General features: G+C 42.8%; 1 protein-coding gene across 3 annotated transcripts in view; it reads left to right on the forward strand.

Moving 5' to 3' along the window:
• The window catches only part of COL8A1 (collagen type VIII alpha 1 chain), a 165,928-nt gene extending 148,458 nt beyond the window's left edge, over positions 1-17,470 (forward strand). For 2 of the 3 annotated variants that reach the window (XM_008266824.4, XM_017346640.3), the window contains 2 exons: positions 8,487-8,817; positions 12,901-17,470. In XM_008266824.4, the coding sequence (XP_008265046.2) occupies positions 8,490-8,817; positions 12,901-14,807 (2,235 nt within the window). In that variant the 5' untranslated portion in view covers positions 8,487-8,489 and the 3' untranslated portion in view covers positions 14,808-17,470. 3 annotated transcript variants of the gene reach the window in all.
• Positions 17,471-19,911: the final 2,441 nt, after the last annotated feature.

Here is a 19,911-nt window from a genome sequence, read left to right on the forward strand (position 1 = left end):
GTTTCCCCCTAGAATAGTCTTAGGATAATAAAAAGAACAAAAAATTTAGAAATTCACAAATGCTCAAAATATGTCTCCAATTTGAAGTGGGTTTATATCCTGGGTCTCCTAATTTCTCTGGTTGACTCAGCACAGTAGTCAGTAATAGTGCCCTTTTACTCTCTAAGTGCTAGATTCTACAATCATTGATAACAAGATTCTATTGTATTACTGAATTTTCATTACTAAATTTTATCAAAACTGCCACAGGCTTTATTGGCAAAAATAATTATTAAGAGTCCACTGTTTTATAAAAGCAACAAAGTTGTATGAAAAGATAATGGCTTGCTTTGTAAATACTTCCATCTTTAATGATATCCGTGCAGAAAATATGTGGACTTTCTGTTAACAATTATTGTTGGCAAGATCCTAAATGGGGGGGGGTGGGGTGTGAAGCTTAATTAAGCATTTTCAAAAGCCCTGATCAACACTAAATGTTTTTTGATTATGAAGATCTGTCGATAATACTGAGAAAGTCAAAATAATATCATGCATGCTGACAATCATGTTGTGCCTGGTGGCGAAAAAAAAAAAGGAAGAAATGTAAGCTTGGTTACAACTACATTCAACTTCGTGTTAAACTTTGACTATGACCAGGAGAATAATGATTCAGAAGATGCCAGTCTTGGCCGGCGCTGCGGCTCACTAGGCTAATCCTCCGCCTTGCGGCGCCGGCACACCGGGTTCTAGTCCCGGTCGGGGCACCGGGTTCTGTCCCGGTTGCCCCTCTTCCAGGCCAGCTCTCTGCTGTGGCCAGGGAGTGCAGTGGAGGATGGCCCAAGTGCTTGGGTCCTGCACCCCATGGGAGACCAGGATAAGTACCTGGCTCCTGCCATCAGATCAGCGCGGTGCGCCAGCAGCAGCGTGCTGGCCGTGGCAGCCATTGGAGGGTGAACCAACGGCAAAAGGAAGACCTTTCTCTCTCTGTCTCTCTCACTGTCCACTCTGCCTGTCAAAAAAAAAAAAAAAAAAAAAAAGATGGCAGTCTTCCCAGAAGAGCTAGGAACCGAGTTGATCTAGAGGAAGGTAGGTGTTATGGGCTGAACTGTGCTGCTCTCCCTCCCAAATTCATATTTTGAAGTCCTAATTCCCAGTTACCTTAGAATGTTACTGTATTTGGAGACAGGGTCTTTAAAGAGGAAATTAAATTAAAATGAGGTCACTAGGGCAACCCATGTGCCTGTATTTCAGAAGAGGAGACACAAAGAGGAAAGAGCATCTGAAGACACAGACAGCAGGCAGCCATCTCCAAGACAAGGGGGGAGGCCTCAGAAGAATCCAGTGCTGCCAACACCTTGATTTGTTCCAGCCACCAGAATAGTGATAAATAGATTTCTGTTTTTTAAATGACTAAGTCGTAAGTACTTCATAATGGCAGCTCTGGCAAACTCACACAATGAGATTGACATCTGAAAAGGGATAAAAATTAATAATCACCCAGTAAAAGGATACAGCAAATAAAGAGGGCAAAATGAAGAGGAAAGACATAGATGGGGAAGGGACTTTTGAAATTGGGATTGGTATTAAAGAAATATCTATTATTTCTTTTTCCATACGATGTCTCGAGAGATGAAATGGACCTATTAACTTTCACATCTGTATCCCAAAGTTACTTCCTCACAGATGGTCTTCCCCAACATCCTTAGGAAAACAAGATTATCCAAGTCATTATGAGGCCATTTTTTAAAAATTTACTTATTTATTTGAAAGGCACAGTTAGAGAGAAGGAGAGAAGGAGAGAGAGAAAGAGAGAGAAACTTCCACCTGCTGGTTCACTCCCCAAATGGCTGCAAAGAGCAAAGCTGTGCCAATCCAAAGCCAGGAGCCAGGAGCTTCTTCTGGGTCTCCCATGTAGGTGCAGGGGCCCAAGCACATGGGCCATCTTATGAAGCCCTTTAGCCAGCTGTTAGACACTGACTGTTTATGTCCCCAACAATTCATATGTTGAAATCCTAACTCCCAGTGGGATGTTATTAAGAGGTGAAGGCCTATCGGAGATGAGGTTAGAGCCCTCCAGGCTGGGATTACTGCATTTTTAAAAAATATCTTTTTTATTTATTTTTGTATTTTATTTGAAAGACACAGAGAGAGAGCGCATGCACGCTTCCATCTGCTGGTTCAGTCCCCAAATGGCTGCAATGATCAGGGCTGGGACAGATTGAAGCCAGGAGCCAGAAGCTTCTTTCCAGTCTCCCACATGAGTGCAGGGGCCAAACACTTGGGCCATCTTTTGATGCTTTCCCAGGCCATTAGCAGGGAGCTGGATTGAACTGCAGCAACTGAGATGTGAAACAGCACCCGTAGGGGATGGCTTAATCTGCAACACCACAGAGCCAGCCCTGGGATTAATGCATTCTTTTTTTTTTAAGATTTATTTATTTATTTGAAAGGCAGAGTTACAGAGAGAGAGAGAGAGAGAGAGGTCTTATATCCGCCAGTTCACTCCCCAGATGGCTGCAGTGGCTGGAACTGCCTCAATCCAAAACCAGGAGCTTCTCCCAGGTCTCCCACATGGGTGCAGGGGCCCATGGACCTGGTCCATTTTCTACCACCTTCCCAGGCCATAACAGAGAGCTAGATGGGAAGAGGAGCAGCTGGGACCCAAACCGATGCCCATATGGTATGCCAGCTGACACTGCAGGCAGCAGCTTTGTCGACTACTCCACAGTGCTGGCACCAGATTAGCGCATATCTAAAACAGCTTTTAGAGAACTCCCTTGACCCTTTTCCTCCATCTGAGAACACAATGAGAAGAGAGCCTTCTATGAACTAGAAAGTGTCCCTCATCAGACACCCAATCTGTTGGCATCTTGACCTTGGACCTCCCAGCCTGCAGAACTATGAGAAGTAATTTTCTCCTGTTTAGCCACCCAGAGCTACTTTGTTATGGCCGCCCTAGCAACTAATGTCCAGTCTGTGCTGTTTCCTATAGAAGACTTGAAGGACTAAGAAATCTGCCTTGTTTCTTCACATCATTCTGGGTCTGAAATTATTAAATTTCTTTTTAACTTATCACCCATCCCCTCATTTTAGAATGTGAGCCCAAGACCCATTTCTTTAATTCACTATGATATCTCTGGTACTTAGAACAGTTCCTAACGATTTCCAGGTGTTCAATAATTATCTACCTCTAATTAATGAACTGCTGTAAGAAATGCAAAGCATGGGAGAACCATGAAGGTAATTCTGGAGATCATTGGAGGAGGAGCTGCCTGACTTTCCTTTGCTCTGGGGGTGGTAAATCTGAGACTCTTGAGAAACTGCAAACCTGGGCACGGAACAGGTAGCAGGCACACAGGATAAGACCAGTAGCAAAGGAAAGAGGCCTGGCCATACAACACAACACAGACACTCATGCACCGATATGCATAAACAGAGGCATGCAAAAGAGAAAGCTTGATTTAGGGATGGACTGAGGCTTAAATATTTAAACATTCTTTTTGGAAAGCAGGCAAACATCTCATGAGGATAATCATATAAACAGAATGCTGAGGAGCATCTGTAATAATATATATCCTATTATTCTGTTGTATACATTACAGATCACATGAGGGAACTGAAACTCTCTGCAGCCTGCCTGAGTATAGGGGACCCTTGGGGCTGTTCAAAACGATCTGACACCAGACTGAATGACTGCCTTGATTCAACTGTTCCTTTTTTGCCCTTTTTAACAAGTACATTTTAATGACCAGTATTGTTTTATTCGTGGTAGGTTGATCATTATTGCAGTTAACCTCACATTTACTTTGGCTAGTATTCTTCTTTGAAAGTCTTTGACATTTCAGTTGGTTTTGATTTGTCTCTTTGGTCATACTCCATTAATAATAACTTAAATTGAAATGGTACTTTTCAACTTACAAAGAATGCCTGTTATCATTGCACCTTGAAACAGCTCCAAGGGATAGGCACAGATTACGATTTCTGTTTTATAAGTGTAGAAACTGAGGCTTAGTGGACACAAGGGACTTACACAAGGGACCTTCAGTTTTAGCTCTGGGGAATGGCAGAGCTGAAAACTCAAATACAGGTCTTTGACTTCTTCTACAGTGCTCTTCCTATATGACATGCCAGCCATCATTAAGCCAACTTAGCTAAAAAAGATCCATTGAACACACGCAATAGATATGCTCACGTTTATGCACACACACACACACACACACATACACAGAGAGTTATCAAACAAAAATAAATAAAAGAAAACATCAAGTAGAACTTGCAGTATCATTGTGTTCTGCATCCTCAGGAAAAAAAGGGGTAAGGAAACCTACTACACCACTTCTTCCCAGCAGGAATTCCAAGGCTTCTTCCTCCCTGCTGGTGTGTCTCATGTTACACAAATCTGATGTCCTTTTGAGTAATTTAGGAGAACCACCACACTGCTTTGACCACCAGAAATACCCCTCAGGTACAGGAGGGAAATTAGTAGGGATAAGTCAAGTGGTAAATTCTAATTGGGTGCCCCTACATAAATATTCAAGTTGAAACGGAATAGTGTGTTTAAATAAAAAGCCAGAGGAATGGCAGATGGCAGACCTAAAGAGATGGTTTTGGGGAGAGAAAGGCCAAGGCTAGGAGAGGAAATAATGGCAGTAAGGCAAGGCTCCCACTGAGTCTGTGGCATTTCACCTGCTCTTCTTCCAGCAGGCTTTCACCTCCTTCCAGCTTTCCAGCATTTCAGTAGACTGTCCCAGTGAAAGATTATTAACTATTGGCCAGTGCCACGGCTCAATAGGCTAATCCTCCACCTAGCGGCGCAGGCACACTGGGTTCTAGTCCCGGTCGGGGCGCCAGATTCTGTCCCAGTTGCCCCTCTTCCAGGCCAGCTCTCTGCTGTGGCCCGGGAGTGCAGTGGAGGATGGCCCAAGTGCTTGGGCCCTGCACCCCATGGGAGACCAGGATAAGCACCTGGCTCCTGCCTTCGGATCAGCGCGGTGCGCCGGTCGCAGCGCGCCAGCCGTGGCGGCCATTGGAGGGTGAACCAACGGCAAAGGAAGACCTTTCTCTCTGTCTCTCTCTCTCACTACCCACTCTGCCTGTCCAAAAAAAAAAAAAAAAAAAAGATTATTAACTATCATCCAGCACATCCACTGGACTGATGTAAGTGTGGCAGGCCAAGCATGCTAGCTTCTTATTGAAGACATTACCACAACTTTATGGTTCATAATTATATCCATCCATCCATCCCCAAAGGTAGAATTAAATCTTGGTTTATTCATTACCAGGTATTTCCACATATTTCCAACGTGGACTAATACTTTCAGCTCTCCAGTACTACCTTAGAGGCATTGAACGTTACAACTAGACAGAAATAAAGAGAACTAAATCTTATTTTTAACAAATAGGAACTTGAAGGGATTTGTTTGGCTATACAAAACTAGATAAGAAATAAGGTCATGAAGTACTGATCTTTGAGTGAACAACAAAAAACAAGAAACAAAGTGTGCAGTGTTCTAATTCACATTATAGAGGGGTGTGTATTACCTTGCAATTCATAGACTACCTCTTAAAAAATGAGAAAAATATGTTGCTTCAAAGAGAAAGGATTTTATTATAGAATAGAAATAGAGGGAAACTTATTTTTTCTGAATACCCTTTTTTACCACAGATGTTCTCTTTCTACCTAAAATAAAACTGGCTTTTTTCTTAAAGATTGATTTATTTACTTGAAAATCTGAGTTACACACACACACACACACACACACACACAGGAAAGAGAGAGAGAGAAAGAGAAAGAGAGAAAGGGGAGGGGGTTTTCCATCCACTGGTTCACTCCCCAGATGGCCAACAGTCAGAGCTGGGCCTTTCCAAAGCCAGGAGCCAGGAATTTCTTCCAGGTCTCCCTGGGGGTACAGATGCCCAAGGACTTGGGCCATCTTCCATTGCTTACCCAAGCCCTAGCAGAGAGCTGGATCTGAAGCAGAGCAGCTGGGACTTGAACCGGCACCTATATGGGATGCCGGCACTGCAGGCAACAGCTTTACCTGCTATGCCACAGGGCCAGCCTCAAAATTGACTATTAATAGGTATAAATCAATATTAATTTTGTGGTAGAAAATGACAGCTTCTTATCTTCAGACGAATATTAAGAGTACCCTTGAAACACTTTCTTGAGACTATTCTGATTTATGAAATGGAGAAAATGTTAGAATTTTGCTAACAAATGTTCCTTCATGTTTTTCTCCAAATAAGGAAAATGATTAGTTAGTATATTTGAAAAATTGTAAAGCAGTGACTTTTGTGGTAGGGATTCATATTAAATATTTTCTTAGGTGCTTTTTATTAACCAACCCTTCTGTAGCCTGTTCACACTGTTGGCATTGCCCTTGAATAGGATGTTGCAAAGTCAATGCACATTTGCTAAGAAATGGAAAACTAAAAATCCAGAAATAAGCAGGAGCAAAAAAAAAAAAATAAACTTCCATGAAAATGGAAGTTATTTATAGACAGAACTTTTTTCAAAGTTTTCCTGAAGACTCTTGCACTAAAGATTATTAGAAAGTTACCATTCCTCTCTTTTTCTCTCCCTCCCTGCCCTTGCTTCTCTCTCTACTCTATGATGGCACTCCTCTTGAGAGTCTAATTTTCATAGAATCAACGAAGTGTGATAGTGTAGTCAATACTTGCCCCTGAAGGTTCCACAGAGGTGGGAGGCCGGGATGAGGGACTGGAGCATACTTCTGTGTGTACCACACTGCCCTCTAGTGTGCATTTATCTCTGCACATGGCTTTTTCAGCCTAAATTGTTGGCAGAGATCTTCTCAAGGGGGGTTTTACAAATAGATAAATCCCATTCATATTTATTCTGTTAACTGTTCATTTGTGGAGAGTGCTATTAAAAGGGCTTAGAAAGTTTATTCTTATGAATAATGAAACATCTCCATCTTATTTATAAAGCTAATTTGCTTTGTAAATTCCTTTCTTTCATAAAAGTATCAAGATAAACTCAAATGGATTCCAAGTCCAATTAGACAAGTTCTAAACTATTGGCTTCATGGCATTTAAATTTAAGAAGTTAATGTGCATAAATACGACAGTGATTTTTAAAATTACATCTTGGGACTATCATGTGAGACATCATCTCTCCAATTCAGAATTTTTTGCATTGTTTGCCTTTTTCATTCATTTTACACTTACATTTATTTGTGACTACATAATAGCACCTAAGAGGTATCCAAAAGACAAAAAAATTTCTGCCTGTGGCATAGATCCTCTAAATTATTAACTATCTCCATGTAGAACACTAGGAAACTTCAAAAAGTTGTGGAAAGTGCACATTATCTTTTTCTTTCTTCTCTTTTTTCTTTCCCTGAGACAGAGATAGAGAGATGTCTCTCCCACGTGCTGATTTACCCCCCCCCAAATGCCTGCAACAGTCAGGGGACAGAAGGCAGGAGCTGGGAAGTCAATTCAGGTCTCCCATGTCGGGGGCAGGAACCCAAACACTTGAGTCATCACTGTTGCCACCCAGGGTCCATGCCACCAGGAAGCTGGAGTCAGGAGCTAGAACTGGGAGTTGAACCAGGCACTCTGTGGTGTGACACTGTTATCCTCACCCACATCTTAAATATTAGGCCATTATTTTTTTTTTATATTTTTATTTTTGACAGGCAGAGTGGATAGTGAGAGAGAGAGACAGAGAGAAAGGTCTTCCTTTTGCCATTCTATTTTTCCATGAACTTTTTGAGCCCCCTCATAGAATTTTGGCATTTATTAACAAAGCCTTCCTTGCTACCAGGTTTGCCTCCTTTTTTGCAAAATTTATTCTATCTATTAGGATTAGTTTTTGGCAAATGTGGGATGCCCAAAAGAAAAGTGGCATAAAGATAAAACTTTATTTTTCTCTTGAGTGTACAAATTCTAAATGTAAGGATTGGTATGGTGCCTCCATGTTCAAATAGGATTGAGGTTTCCTCTAGCCTGATCCGCTACCATGTTCAATGTACAGTTTTCACCTCATGATCCAAGGAGCCTGGTCCACCCAGCTAACATATCAGCATTCCACCCAGAAGAAAACAGGACAAGGAAGAGCATACCCACTCCTTGCCAGGACTCTTCCTGGAAGTTGTACCCATTACAATGACATCAAATTAGCCTTCATTGTCTGGCCACACCTCACTGAAATATCTTGATTAGGGGCTATTCTATTCCCTGCTGAAAAGCAGGAATCTAATACTGTAGAAAATGGGCATAACTGATATTTGGGGACAACTAGTCATAGACTAGACTGTATTTCCATCAACTGCAATCCTACCCTTCTGAATTTTGCCTGTGTGATTTTTGTTTTTATTTCTTTTAAAAGATAATGCCTCCTCATTCATTTGCCTCCCACCCATGAAGTCCTAATGAGAAAGACTATGCTTCCATTTTTTATTTTTTTTCTTTCTGTCTCAAACACCATTCACTGGTCTCCAAGTTCTCACTACACTATGCATTCTTTCCTTCCACAGGTGATGGCCGTGCCACCTGGCCCTCCGCAGCTGCTGCAAGTGCTGCTCACCATTTCTCTGGGCTCCATCAGGCTCATTCAGGCTGGCGCCTACTATGGGATCAAGCCACTGCCACCTCAGATTCCTCCTCAGATGCCCCCACAAATTCCACAATACCAGCCCCTGGGTCAGCAAGTACCTCACATGCCTTTGGCCAAAGATGGCCTCACCATGGGCAAGGAGATGCCCCATGCACAGTATGGCAAAGAGTACCCACACCTCCCTCAGTACATGAAGGAAGTTCAACCGGTGCCAAGAATGGGCAAGGAAGCAGTCCCCAAGAAAGGCAAAGGTACACCATCCTCCTATGCTCTCATAAATCAGCAGCTTTCTCAACTCCTAAATTACAGGGTTAGGGGGAAAAGCCACATTTAAAACCTTTTAATTCCATAATTCATTATGTACCTTTATTAAATGCTAAGTGGCTCTGTGCCCTATTCTTGAAAAGCTCAATTCCGTATCAGTCCATCTTCTTTTACTTTATTGAAATACCTGAAATTCAGTGCTTTATAAAGAAAAGAGGTTGATTTAACTCACGGTTCTGCAGGCTGAAAGTCCAAGATAGGGTGGTTCCATTGATTCTGCCTCAGGTGATAGCTCCTGTGGCTGTGTTCCAAGGTAGAAGGTGTCACGGCAAGAGTGCGTGCAAGAGGGAAAGATTACAGGGTGAGACAGGAAGCCAGAGATGGACGAGCAGCCAGGCTTGTTCTTTTATATCAACCTTTGAGAAGTACGAACTGAACTCAGAGCCCCATGAGAACTTCCTTAATCCCATCTGAGGGTGTGCCCCCAGTGACCTTAATTGGGCCCCTCCTCTTCAAGATCCATCTCTCACATCACCACTCTGGGCACTAAGCTTCTACAACAGGAAACTTGGGGATGGGGGAAAACCACATCCAAACTATAGCAAAATCTAAAAGAAAGATACAGATAGTGGTACTATTTTATGTTTTGCTTTATTGCTTTAATTAGCATCTTATGAAACAAAACGTATTTAATCACAAATAGTCTATCCTTTATCATTGAGTTATTCACACTTTCAAACATTCAGCAGCCATCTAGTGAGCACTTACCTGTGTCAGGCTTTGGGCCAGATGTTGGGGGAATAAAGCAGTAAAAGAAAGGCAGCAAGTTAGTCTTCTGAACTAGAACGAAGCTGTAAGGACTTGCTGGATTTAAAAAAAAAAAAAAAAAAAAGGATGTGAAAGCATTTTACAAGCCAGGCCTGGGATCACTGTCTTTACTATTACTCTAATTAAGCTACGCATGTCAATCAATAAATAGAAGGACACTAGGGATTACTGTCTGCATCTGGAAATGATATCTAAATTTCTTACCCATCCCTTTCCAGTCATATGTATTAGCTATTCAATACCTACAGAATATCTGTCACTGAGACACTTTATTATAAATTCAGTAGGTTCACCTGGAGTCCTCAGAAACCTAGAATTTGTAGGAAAAAACACTGCCTCAAAGGGGTGGTTACTTTTGGAGCATCCTGACCAGTCCCCAGTGTGGCAAGAAGCTCTTCCTCTGGAGAACTACTGGACTTGGCGATAAGAGACCTAGACGCCTGGATACCAGAAATGAGGGATACCCTAGTCATCTGGTCTCTCTCAGACTATTTTTCTCCATCTGTAAAATAAAATCGTTGAGAGAATCAGATACATGTGATAAATGTCAAGGAAATGCTGAAGTTTGAGTTGCTACACCTGATCATTCAACAGATTCCCAACAAGAACTGAGTGTGTCCTGGGCACTGAGCTGCATACCAGGGATTCAAAACATGTAACCCTTCCCCAGACACTCCCTTGATACAGCAACTGCCTAGAAACAGGATGTCTTAATGGCACTATCATAATACAAGGACTATTTCCAATTTTCTGCTCTTCAGGAAGTAGTTTGCCACTTAGAAGGCTATCTCAGACCATTGTCTTCTCTCCTTCCTTGAATGGCCTGCCTGGCTTTTGGTATTCCCTGTACTTATTCCTATCTGAAAAGAGGTTCTGTTTTCCTCCAACTGCAGCTCAGTGAAAAACACAATGGCCAGTATTAAGATGTTACTATCGGTTAGACTAAGATGCAGACATCATATATTTTATTTCTTCATGCTATCCATTATTTCTAGTAGTACAGGATACCCACAGCTGTGTTTATGTGAAAGATACAGCAAAATCATTATAGCAAAATGTACTTTGTAGTTCAACAGCAATTCAAGAAAGCATTACACTTTTCATATCTATCCTCTAATCTTATAGTGTGGCTACATTATTTTTATTGCTCAGAGAGGCAAGCAGAGATTCTGATGGCTAAAGTGACCCAGTCAAGATCTCATGCCAAAGCCAGAGGATAAGCTGAACTTCCTGCTCCTAAACCACCTCTCCTGTGGAAAAGCCAGATTTGTGAATGAGAAATAATCAGAAATCCTACTGCACATTAAAGAAATTAAGCAAACCTATTGGCTCCAAGGAACATAGATGAAAAGATGTTATTGAGCCAATAAAATGCCTTAATTCTTACCTGAATCCACATGATAATGCTTTCATCATAAATATCAGACTATATTTCAGATATGAGGGAATATTATGTAGCCTTAAATTACTAAATAAAAAAATCAACTAGGCACAGAAAGACAACTGCATGTTCTCACTTATACAAGGGAACTTCAAAGAGTTAATGGGAAAATAAAATTTTCAAAATTTATTTTGGTGCAAACATTTTTGAAATCCATTCTTAATTGTTCATAAAATGCATCTCCTATGAACTTCTTGAGGACTCTTCATCTGTGGGCTCTGAAACAATTAACCTGTACAACCAAGAAGTAGAATGGTGGTTAGCAGAGGCTGGGAGGGTAAGGGGGTGATAAGGGTCAAAGGGTAGAAGGTCTTGGATAGGAATAAGCTTGGCTGGGCTTTATTTATTTAATTTTTTTGAGATCTATTACACAGCACAGTGAAAACAGTTAATAATAGTATATTGTACATTTTAGAGCGACTAAAAGAATAAATTCCAAATGTTCTCACCATAAAAAATAAGTATTCAAAGTGATAGGCATGCCAATAACTTGATTTAATTATTCTACATTGGTATTCATATATCATAACATTGCTTTGTACCTCATAAATAATCTGTCAATTTGCAATTAAAATTTTTCCAAAAATAAAGTTTACAAAACTGTATTATTGACCTTATAAATAACTAGAAAAGAAGTCAAAGATTTCTGACACAAAGAAAGTAGAAATATTTAAGAGATGGAAATGCTAATTACTCCCAATTTGATCACTATATATTGTAAAAGTGTATGGAATTATCACACTGTATTTCAGAAATACAGTGAAATTTAGAGAAAAAAAGTCACTGAAAAATACAATATGAATTAAAGTAGAAAAAAATGATAGAGAAAATAGAGAACTATCCCAACATGGCTTAAAATACATACAGGGTTACGTATAGGAGTTAAAATGCCCACATCTCATGTAGGAATGCCTGGCTTTAATTCCCAGCTCCAGCTTCTGACTCCAGCATCCTGCTAATGCAGACCCAAGGAGGCAGCAGTGATGGCGCAAGAGATTGCATCCCTGCTACCCATGTGGGAGACCTGGATTGCGTTCCTGGCTTCTGGCTTTTGCCCCAACCTAGGGTCCATTGTGGGCATTTGGAGAGTGAACCAGCAGATAGCAACTCTCTCTCTCTGCCTCACAAATAAGCAAAAATCTTAAAAATAACAGTAGTAAAATGAAATACATACACATACACATACACAGACAGACACACACACACACACGCACACAAAGGTACTTCAAAACATTCATGGAAAATGGAATTAAAAGATAAGCTTATTTGGGTGCAAAAACATTGAAGTCAGTGCATAGTTTTCTCATAATACACATTTCTCATGAACTTTTTGAAGACTATTCACATGCAAGTATACCTAGAATAAATAAGATGAAAATACATATAAACATCAAGTGGTTATCTCTGAGTAGTGAGCCTAAAAAGCAATTTTGATATTTCTTAGTATATCTTTGAATTTTCCAAATTTTCCATAATGAACATACCATAATATCTCCAAGTTCTGTACTTCAAAAATGTTTCTTAATTACCTTTTAGCCTTTTCACTTAACCAATCCTTATACAAGCAGCTACACGGACCAGTTCTCAAAACAATACCTCAAATGTATCAAAGAAATCATCAGCTTTATTTTCCCTAAAGTGGTGAAATTATGCAGTCCTGAGAATGCACACATTATTCCTCATGAAAGTAACAGGCAAATGTGTAACACCTACATAATGATTCTCATTACTTCTTCCAAATAAGGGATAATCAGTATTAATCTCCTCTCTCTCTTTCTCTCTCTCCCTCCCTCCCTCTCAGAAATACCATTAGCCAGTTTACGAGGGGAACAAGGTCCCCGTGGAGAACCTGGCCCAAGAGGACCACCTGGGCCTCCCGGTTTGCCAGGTCAAGGGATACCTGGAATCAAAGGAAAACCAGGGCCACAGGGATATCCAGGAGTTGGAAAGCCAGGTATGCCCGGAATGCCAGGGAAGCCTGGAGCCATGGGAATGCCTGGGGCCAAAGGCGAAATTGGACCCAAAGGGGAAATCGGGCCCATGGGAATCCCAGGCCCACAAGGACCTCCAGGGCCTCATGGACTTCCTGGCATTGGGAAGCCAGGTGGGCCAGGGTTGCCAGGGCAACCAGGAGCAAAGGGTGATCGAGGACCCAAAGGCCCACCGGGACCTCCAGGCCTTCAAGGACCTAAAGGAGAGAAGGGCTTTGGGATGCCAGGTCTGCCAGGCCTCAAGGGTCCTCCAGGGATGCACGGCCCCCCTGGCCCCGTCGGACTCCCGGGAGTGGGCAAACCAGGAGTGACAGGTTTCCCTGGGCCCCAAGGACCCCTGGGGAAGCCAGGGCCACCAGGAGAGCCTGGCCCACAGGGCCCAATTGGGGTACCAGGGGTTCAAGGACCTCCTGGATTGCCTGGAGTCGGAAAGCCAGGCCAAGACGGGATCCCTGGCCAGCCAGGATTTCCTGGTGGCAAAGGGGAGCAAGGACTGCCAGGGCTTCCAGGACCCCCTGGCCTTCCAGGAGTCGGGAAACCAGGCTTCCCAGGACCCAAAGGTGACCGAGGGATGGGGGGTGTTCCTGGGGCTCTTGGACCGAGGGGGGAGAAAGGACCAGTCGGGGCCCCAGGAATGGGGGGTCCCCCAGGAGAGCCAGGCCTGCCTGGAATTCCAGGTCCTATGGGCCCCCCAGGTGCTATTGGTTTCCCTGGGCCCAAAGGAGAAGGTGGAATTGTGGGGCCACAGGGGCCACCAGGTCCCAAGGGTGAGCCAGGGCTTCAGGGTTTCCCAGGAAAGCCAGGTTTCCTTGGTGAAGTAGGGCCTCCTGGCATAAGGGGTTTGCCAGGTCCCATAGGGCCCAAGGGAGAAGCAGGGCATAAAGGTTTGCCTGGGCTCCCTGGGGTTCCAGGGTTGCTTGGACCAAAAGGAGAGCCAGGCATCCCAGGGGATCAAGGTCTGCAAGGTCCCCCAGGGATCCCAGGGATTGCAGGCCCAAGTGGCCCCATTGGACCACCTGGGATCCCAGGCCCCAAAGGGGAGCCAGGCCTCCCAGGGCCCCCTGGGTTTCCTGGGGTCGGGAAGCCAGGAGTAGCAGGACTTCATGGGCCACCTGGGAAGCCTGGTGCCCTTGGTCCTCAAGGCCAGCCTGGCCTCCCAGGCCCCCCAGGCCCTCCAGGGCCTCCAGGGCCCCCAGCTGTGATGCCCCCGACACCAGCACCCCAGGGAGAGTATCTGCCAGATATGGGGCTGGGGATTGATGGTGTAAAAACTCCTCACGCCTATGCGGCCAAGAAAGGCAAGAACGGCGGGCCAGCCTATGAGATGCCTGCCTTTACCGCCGAGCTGACGGCACCCTTCCCCCCGGTGGGGGCCCCGATAAAGTTCGACAGACTGCTCTACAATGGCAGACAGAACTACAACCCGCAGACGGGCATCTTCACCTGCGAGGTTCCCGGGGTCTACTACTTTGCGTACCACGTTCACTGCAAGGGGGGCAACGTGTGGGTTGCTCTGTTCAAGAACAACGAGCCCGTGATGTACACGTACGACGAGTACAAAAAGGGCTTCCTGGACCAGGCGTCTGGGAGTGCGGTGCTGCTGCTGAGGCCCGGGGACCGCGTCTTCCTCCAGATGCCGTCGGAACAGGCTGCGGGACTGTACGCTGGGCAGTACGTCCATTCCTCCTTTTCAGGATATTTATTGTATCCCATGTAGAAAGAAAAAAAAAGAGAGAGAGAGATTTAATAGAAGAAAATGATGCACCAAAAAAAATCCAAATGAAACATGTTCATTGCTTCAAAACATTTATATAGTTGGAAAGTTATATTTAAGTGAAAATTTGGACCGTCGTGTACAAAAACTAAGATGCATGTGTTTAATCCTCTGCACAGCAGCTTGTAACTGAAAATGATGGGATAGATTTTTGTATCAAGTACTGACACTCGTGTTGTACCCACTGGAATCATATTAGCTGTTGTATGTTATGTGCTTCCACGATAACCTGCTTATTCAGATCAGTCAGAATCTCAGTATGAAAGATCATAGCTAATGAGAGTCACTCACATTGTTTAAAGTATTTATAAATATGCCTTAAAGAAATGTCAATGTTAACAACCATCTGCCGTATTTACTTGTATTTGTGCAGACACTTTGCTGGGGGAAGGTTGAGAGAGATTCTGCTCTGTTACTGCCCCAGTGGGAGGGGGCCGTGGGACCGTGGGAGTATTTTAGTCCAAGGGATGTGTCTTTTTGTGTCCGAGGCTGTGTCTTTTAGCAACAAGGGTCCTTGTTGGAGATGTGTGTCGGCTGTCTCTAAAAGAACAAGTGAACCAATCAACCCTTGTGTGCAGTTATTCAGCGCCCTGTCTGTGCCCAGCACTGGGTGAGACACTTTGGTGAGGCAGTAGACAGGGTGCCGCCAGGAGCTAACACACCAGCTGGGAGACATGCGCAGTAATCAACTCATGTATGACCGAAGGGCTTCTTTTGCTTTGTTTTTCCCATGCCTGATTTTATTTTTTTTCCTTCTCACCATTTAATTTCCACTTCGGCCCAACTATAAACACCTGGAAGTTATAAGAAAGAAAAAAATAACATTTCCTGCAATAACTTTCAGTTTTGTAGGATCTTTATGATTAATAATAGTTATCAATTAAGTTTACATGCATGCACAGTCCCCCTCATTTGTCTCCACACAAAAACACAGTGGATTTTGGCCATGGCGATACCAGTATTTTTTAGTACCTGTGTTATGGGGTATGCAAGTCAATGTCAATGTCTCATCTGAGGTGCCAAAGTCAGTTTCCAAAATCCAAGCCATTCTTTATCTGGGAACAAGACTTTTCAGAATTATTTAAGAAAACAAATGTTTATTTGAGGATACAGTTCTTAAGCTTGAAATTGAGAAGAAAATGTGCTGTGAAATTACAGGTGATGGAACAACATTTGGTGCCCCGCATGAGGAGGCACAAATCTTCCCCCTTTTTCTTATAATAGGAAAAGAATGTCTTGAAGCAACCTGTGGACAAACTACCCATGGTGTTGATGTTGCCCCATACTCAGCGCAAGTCAGGGACCAATACAAGTTTGAAAAGAAGAAATTGGTGTTCTTCCAGGTTTTCACCGAGGCACACAGCAATTGCTCTGGGTATTCTAATCTGATCTCAAAGGCCAAACCATTTCATGTCTGCTATCAGCCTGCTGCTGACACTATTAGCCCCTTGGGGAAAAACGATGGGATGCTGGTGTAGGAATCTTGTACCTTTTTCTGAAAATGGAAAGAGTGAGGAATTGAGGGGATAGATATAGATGGGAAAATTCACAAATAAATACGGTATAAGAAACACATGGAAATGTGTCTAGGTCAAATCTGAATCATTTCTACCATCACAAAAATACTTCTCTTGGCCTAATATTCATCTTTTTCCTTGTATAGTATACAAGCACTATTTCCTCACAGTTTCTAAGAAAAATGAGTTTGTACCACAGGTTTCTTATTCATTGCTAATTGTATAGCACACTTCAAAAATATGTCGTACCCAACCTTCATGTTCAAAGCAGACAGCACTTATGTGGGAAATATACTTTGGGGTGGTCCTATGGCTGCTGTTTTGGGGCGGAGGATGACAGAGGGGACATGGATCCACTGGGCCCCTTCTGTTTAAACAGCTTGGAGGCAGGTCAGATCCACTGCTTTATGAAACTGTATTTATCTGTACATGTATGGGCTGTTCGTTTTCACCAGGCAAGAGAGAAATTATCTCTTTAGTTAAAACCAAATTTCACTTTCAAAATACCTTCCAACTTATTTATTGGTTGTTACTCAATTGCCTGTGTGTGTGTGTGTGTGTGTATTAGGCATATGCTTCAAACTTTCAGATGGGGAAGAAGCAAAACCAATGCCAGATACTATGTATTCTTCAATGGTGCTAATCTCAGAGCTAAATGATACTCCATTAATTTAAGAAAGAGTTTTAAATAATGACCTATGTGCCTGTGTTTGCCCTTTGATTTTTGCACATCATGTTAACACATTAGTGAAAAAGCAGGTGAAACAACCGCGTGTTCTAAAGTCTAGAATTAGTGCTGAGATCCCTATTTAATTCAAGATGAACTAGAACTTTTCCATGTGAAATGGACCAAACTGGCATTATTGTTATTTAAATACAGAGTTTTAATGCAGTATGACACCCCATAGGGGAAAAGAATGTCTGTAGTGGGTGACTGTTCTCAAATAGTTTACAGAATACAACAGATGGTGAACAGACTGGTAACTTGTTTGAGTTTCCATGATAGATTTGAGACTTAATAGCAAATCATTTTTGTATTTAAATTTTTGTACTGATTTGAAAAAAAGTCATTAAATATCTTTTAAAGTATTTTTCTCATCTTGTTCATATCATTCAGCTGCTGCTGTATGAACTGCATAAGTTTTTTTTTTAATCCCCTACTGTAATACATAGCTAGCTGCTGAAGCAGAGGCCTAAAATAAACATAGCTCAGCCAGGACAATACATTCCTCTTGGTCCTAACAGCTTAGGGCATAAGCAGCCTAGAGCTCAGATGTTGGTTCCAATCAGGGCCCCAGGTTTCTTTTTGCTCTCCTATCCAGAGGGTATGCCCTCCCCTCAATCCCCAGGGTCCAGGAGAGCTAACAGTCATAGTCAGTGGAGGAGTGGGGTGTGGAGTGGGAAGGACAGGAAGGGGAGGGCACCCCTTTGTCTTAAAGGACTCAACCCAGCACTGCTCCCATATCCCAGTGCCCTGGGCTCAGCCACACTGCCACAAGGAGCAGCAAGGGAGTAGGGAAATGTGACTATTTGTTCTGGGTAACCACATGTCCAGCCAAAAATCAGGGGTTTTATTAATTTGGGAGAAAGAAGAACAGACATATTAGAAAGTGATTAGCTGCCACATCTGTCACTTCCATCATCAAAGACAAGAATCCCACCCACCTCTCTTCTTCACCAGAAACCAATCTTCACAAACTCCACTCTATTTCACTTTGCCACACTATAGCCAAATATTTGGAGGAGGGTACAGGGGTTAGTAGCACTCCAGGGTAGAAGCTGACCTGTTTCAAAAACCAAGGGTCTTCATAAGCGTAACTGATAGCGAAGGAATTATTTGTGGTGACTTACCAAGCCCAGAATGATCAAAATTTATCATGACTAGAATATCATTCAACAAGCAAGTGTGTACCACCAGACAAAAGCTGGTTAACTTTCTTGTTTAAACCACCAAGCTGGAAGATTAAGATCAGAATTTCCATTGCCATATAGCCCTAGTAGTCCTGTTTGATTCCACAGTCAAAAATATAGTGATCAGAGTCATCTTGTTGATAACAAAAGTAAATGAAAGGTTGGATACAGGAGACAGAGGCAGGAAGAAATAAATGGTTTGAATTCAGAATGCTGGACAAGAGGGCAACCCATCATCTCTGTAATGGAATGAAGCAATTCAAAATACACATGCAACTCTTCAATATGAGACACTTCAGCAATTTCATGTAAATTAGAATTAAAGATAAGTATTTTGGTATAAAAACATTTTGCAAGGCAAGCATCGTAGCACAGATTAGACTGCCACTTGGGACAACCACATCCCATATCACAGCACATGTTCAAGTCCCAGCTGCTCGGCTTCTGATCCAGCTTCCTGCTAATGCATCCTGGGAGGCAGCAGGTAATGACTAAAGTGCTTGAGCCACTGTTACCCATGGAAACATCAGGTCACGTAGGAGACCTGGATGGAGTTCCTGGTTCCTGGCTTCAATCTGGACCAGCCCTGGCTGTTGTGACCATTTGGGATTTGGGGAGTGAACCAGCAGATAGCAGATCTCCTCCCAACCCCATACTTCCTATTTTCAAGTAGATGAAACTAAACATTTTTAAAATTCATGGAAAAATGAAATTAAAAGATGTTTATTTAAAACGTTTTGAAAATGATGTTTTTTCATAATATGCATTTTTCATGAACTGAAGACCCCTCGTATGCACAGATTTCAAGTTTTTTGCACCAAAATAAACATCATTTAATTTCATTTTCCACAAACTGCTTAAAGTACCCCTCATTATATAGTCCCTTTATATGAAAACCAAACAAGCCCCCACCATGTACTGCTAGACATAATCCTTCTTGTCTAAAAAAAAAAAAAAAAAAAAAAAGAAGAAGAAGAAGAAGAAGAAGGAGAAGAAATTGGCTTCTGCTAGGAGGATCTCAAGATATTGGTTAAAGAAAAAATTGATTTCCGAGGGTGGATAGTGTGATGCCGAATGGACACACACGTGCTAGACAGATTTAGAAAGAGAAAGCCCAGCCCACACAGCTCCTTCCCTAGAAAACCCTCTCTGACTTGACTGATTGGCAAACTGCTCAGTATCCAACACTCAGAGCAGCATGATGCCCCCAATAAACCTGCCCTGCTGTTTAGATTTAGTCCCCTGCCACCTCCCATCACCACCCTGCCTTGCACATTCTTCTGTGCCTTTACTCTTCCTGCTTTGTAACTGCTGTCTGTCTTCCCTACTGGAATATTAGCTTTCTGAGTTCTTTCACCTTAGCACCCAAAGCCTGCATTGAGTTACTGATCCAATACCAGGGCTGAAGGCAGAATGGATCACTCAGGGATGCTGCGGGACAGAAACCTAAACCTGTCGTGAGGTCTGCTGCATGGCAGGAAATTCCCTTCCCAGCCAGGGCTTCCCAAGATTATATGGAAGTTAACTGTGAGCTGAAACTTTATCTCAGATCACTTTTTGGAGAAGATGATTTTGACTGAAATGTAGGATTTGGATAGAGGGAGCATGAAGGTGTCAAG

Source organism: Oryctolagus cuniculus, chromosome 4, assembly GCF_964237555.1.
Source record: "Oryctolagus cuniculus chromosome 4, mOryCun1.1, whole genome shotgun sequence".
Classification (NCBI taxonomy): domain Eukaryota; kingdom Metazoa; phylum Chordata; class Mammalia; order Lagomorpha; family Leporidae; genus Oryctolagus; species Oryctolagus cuniculus.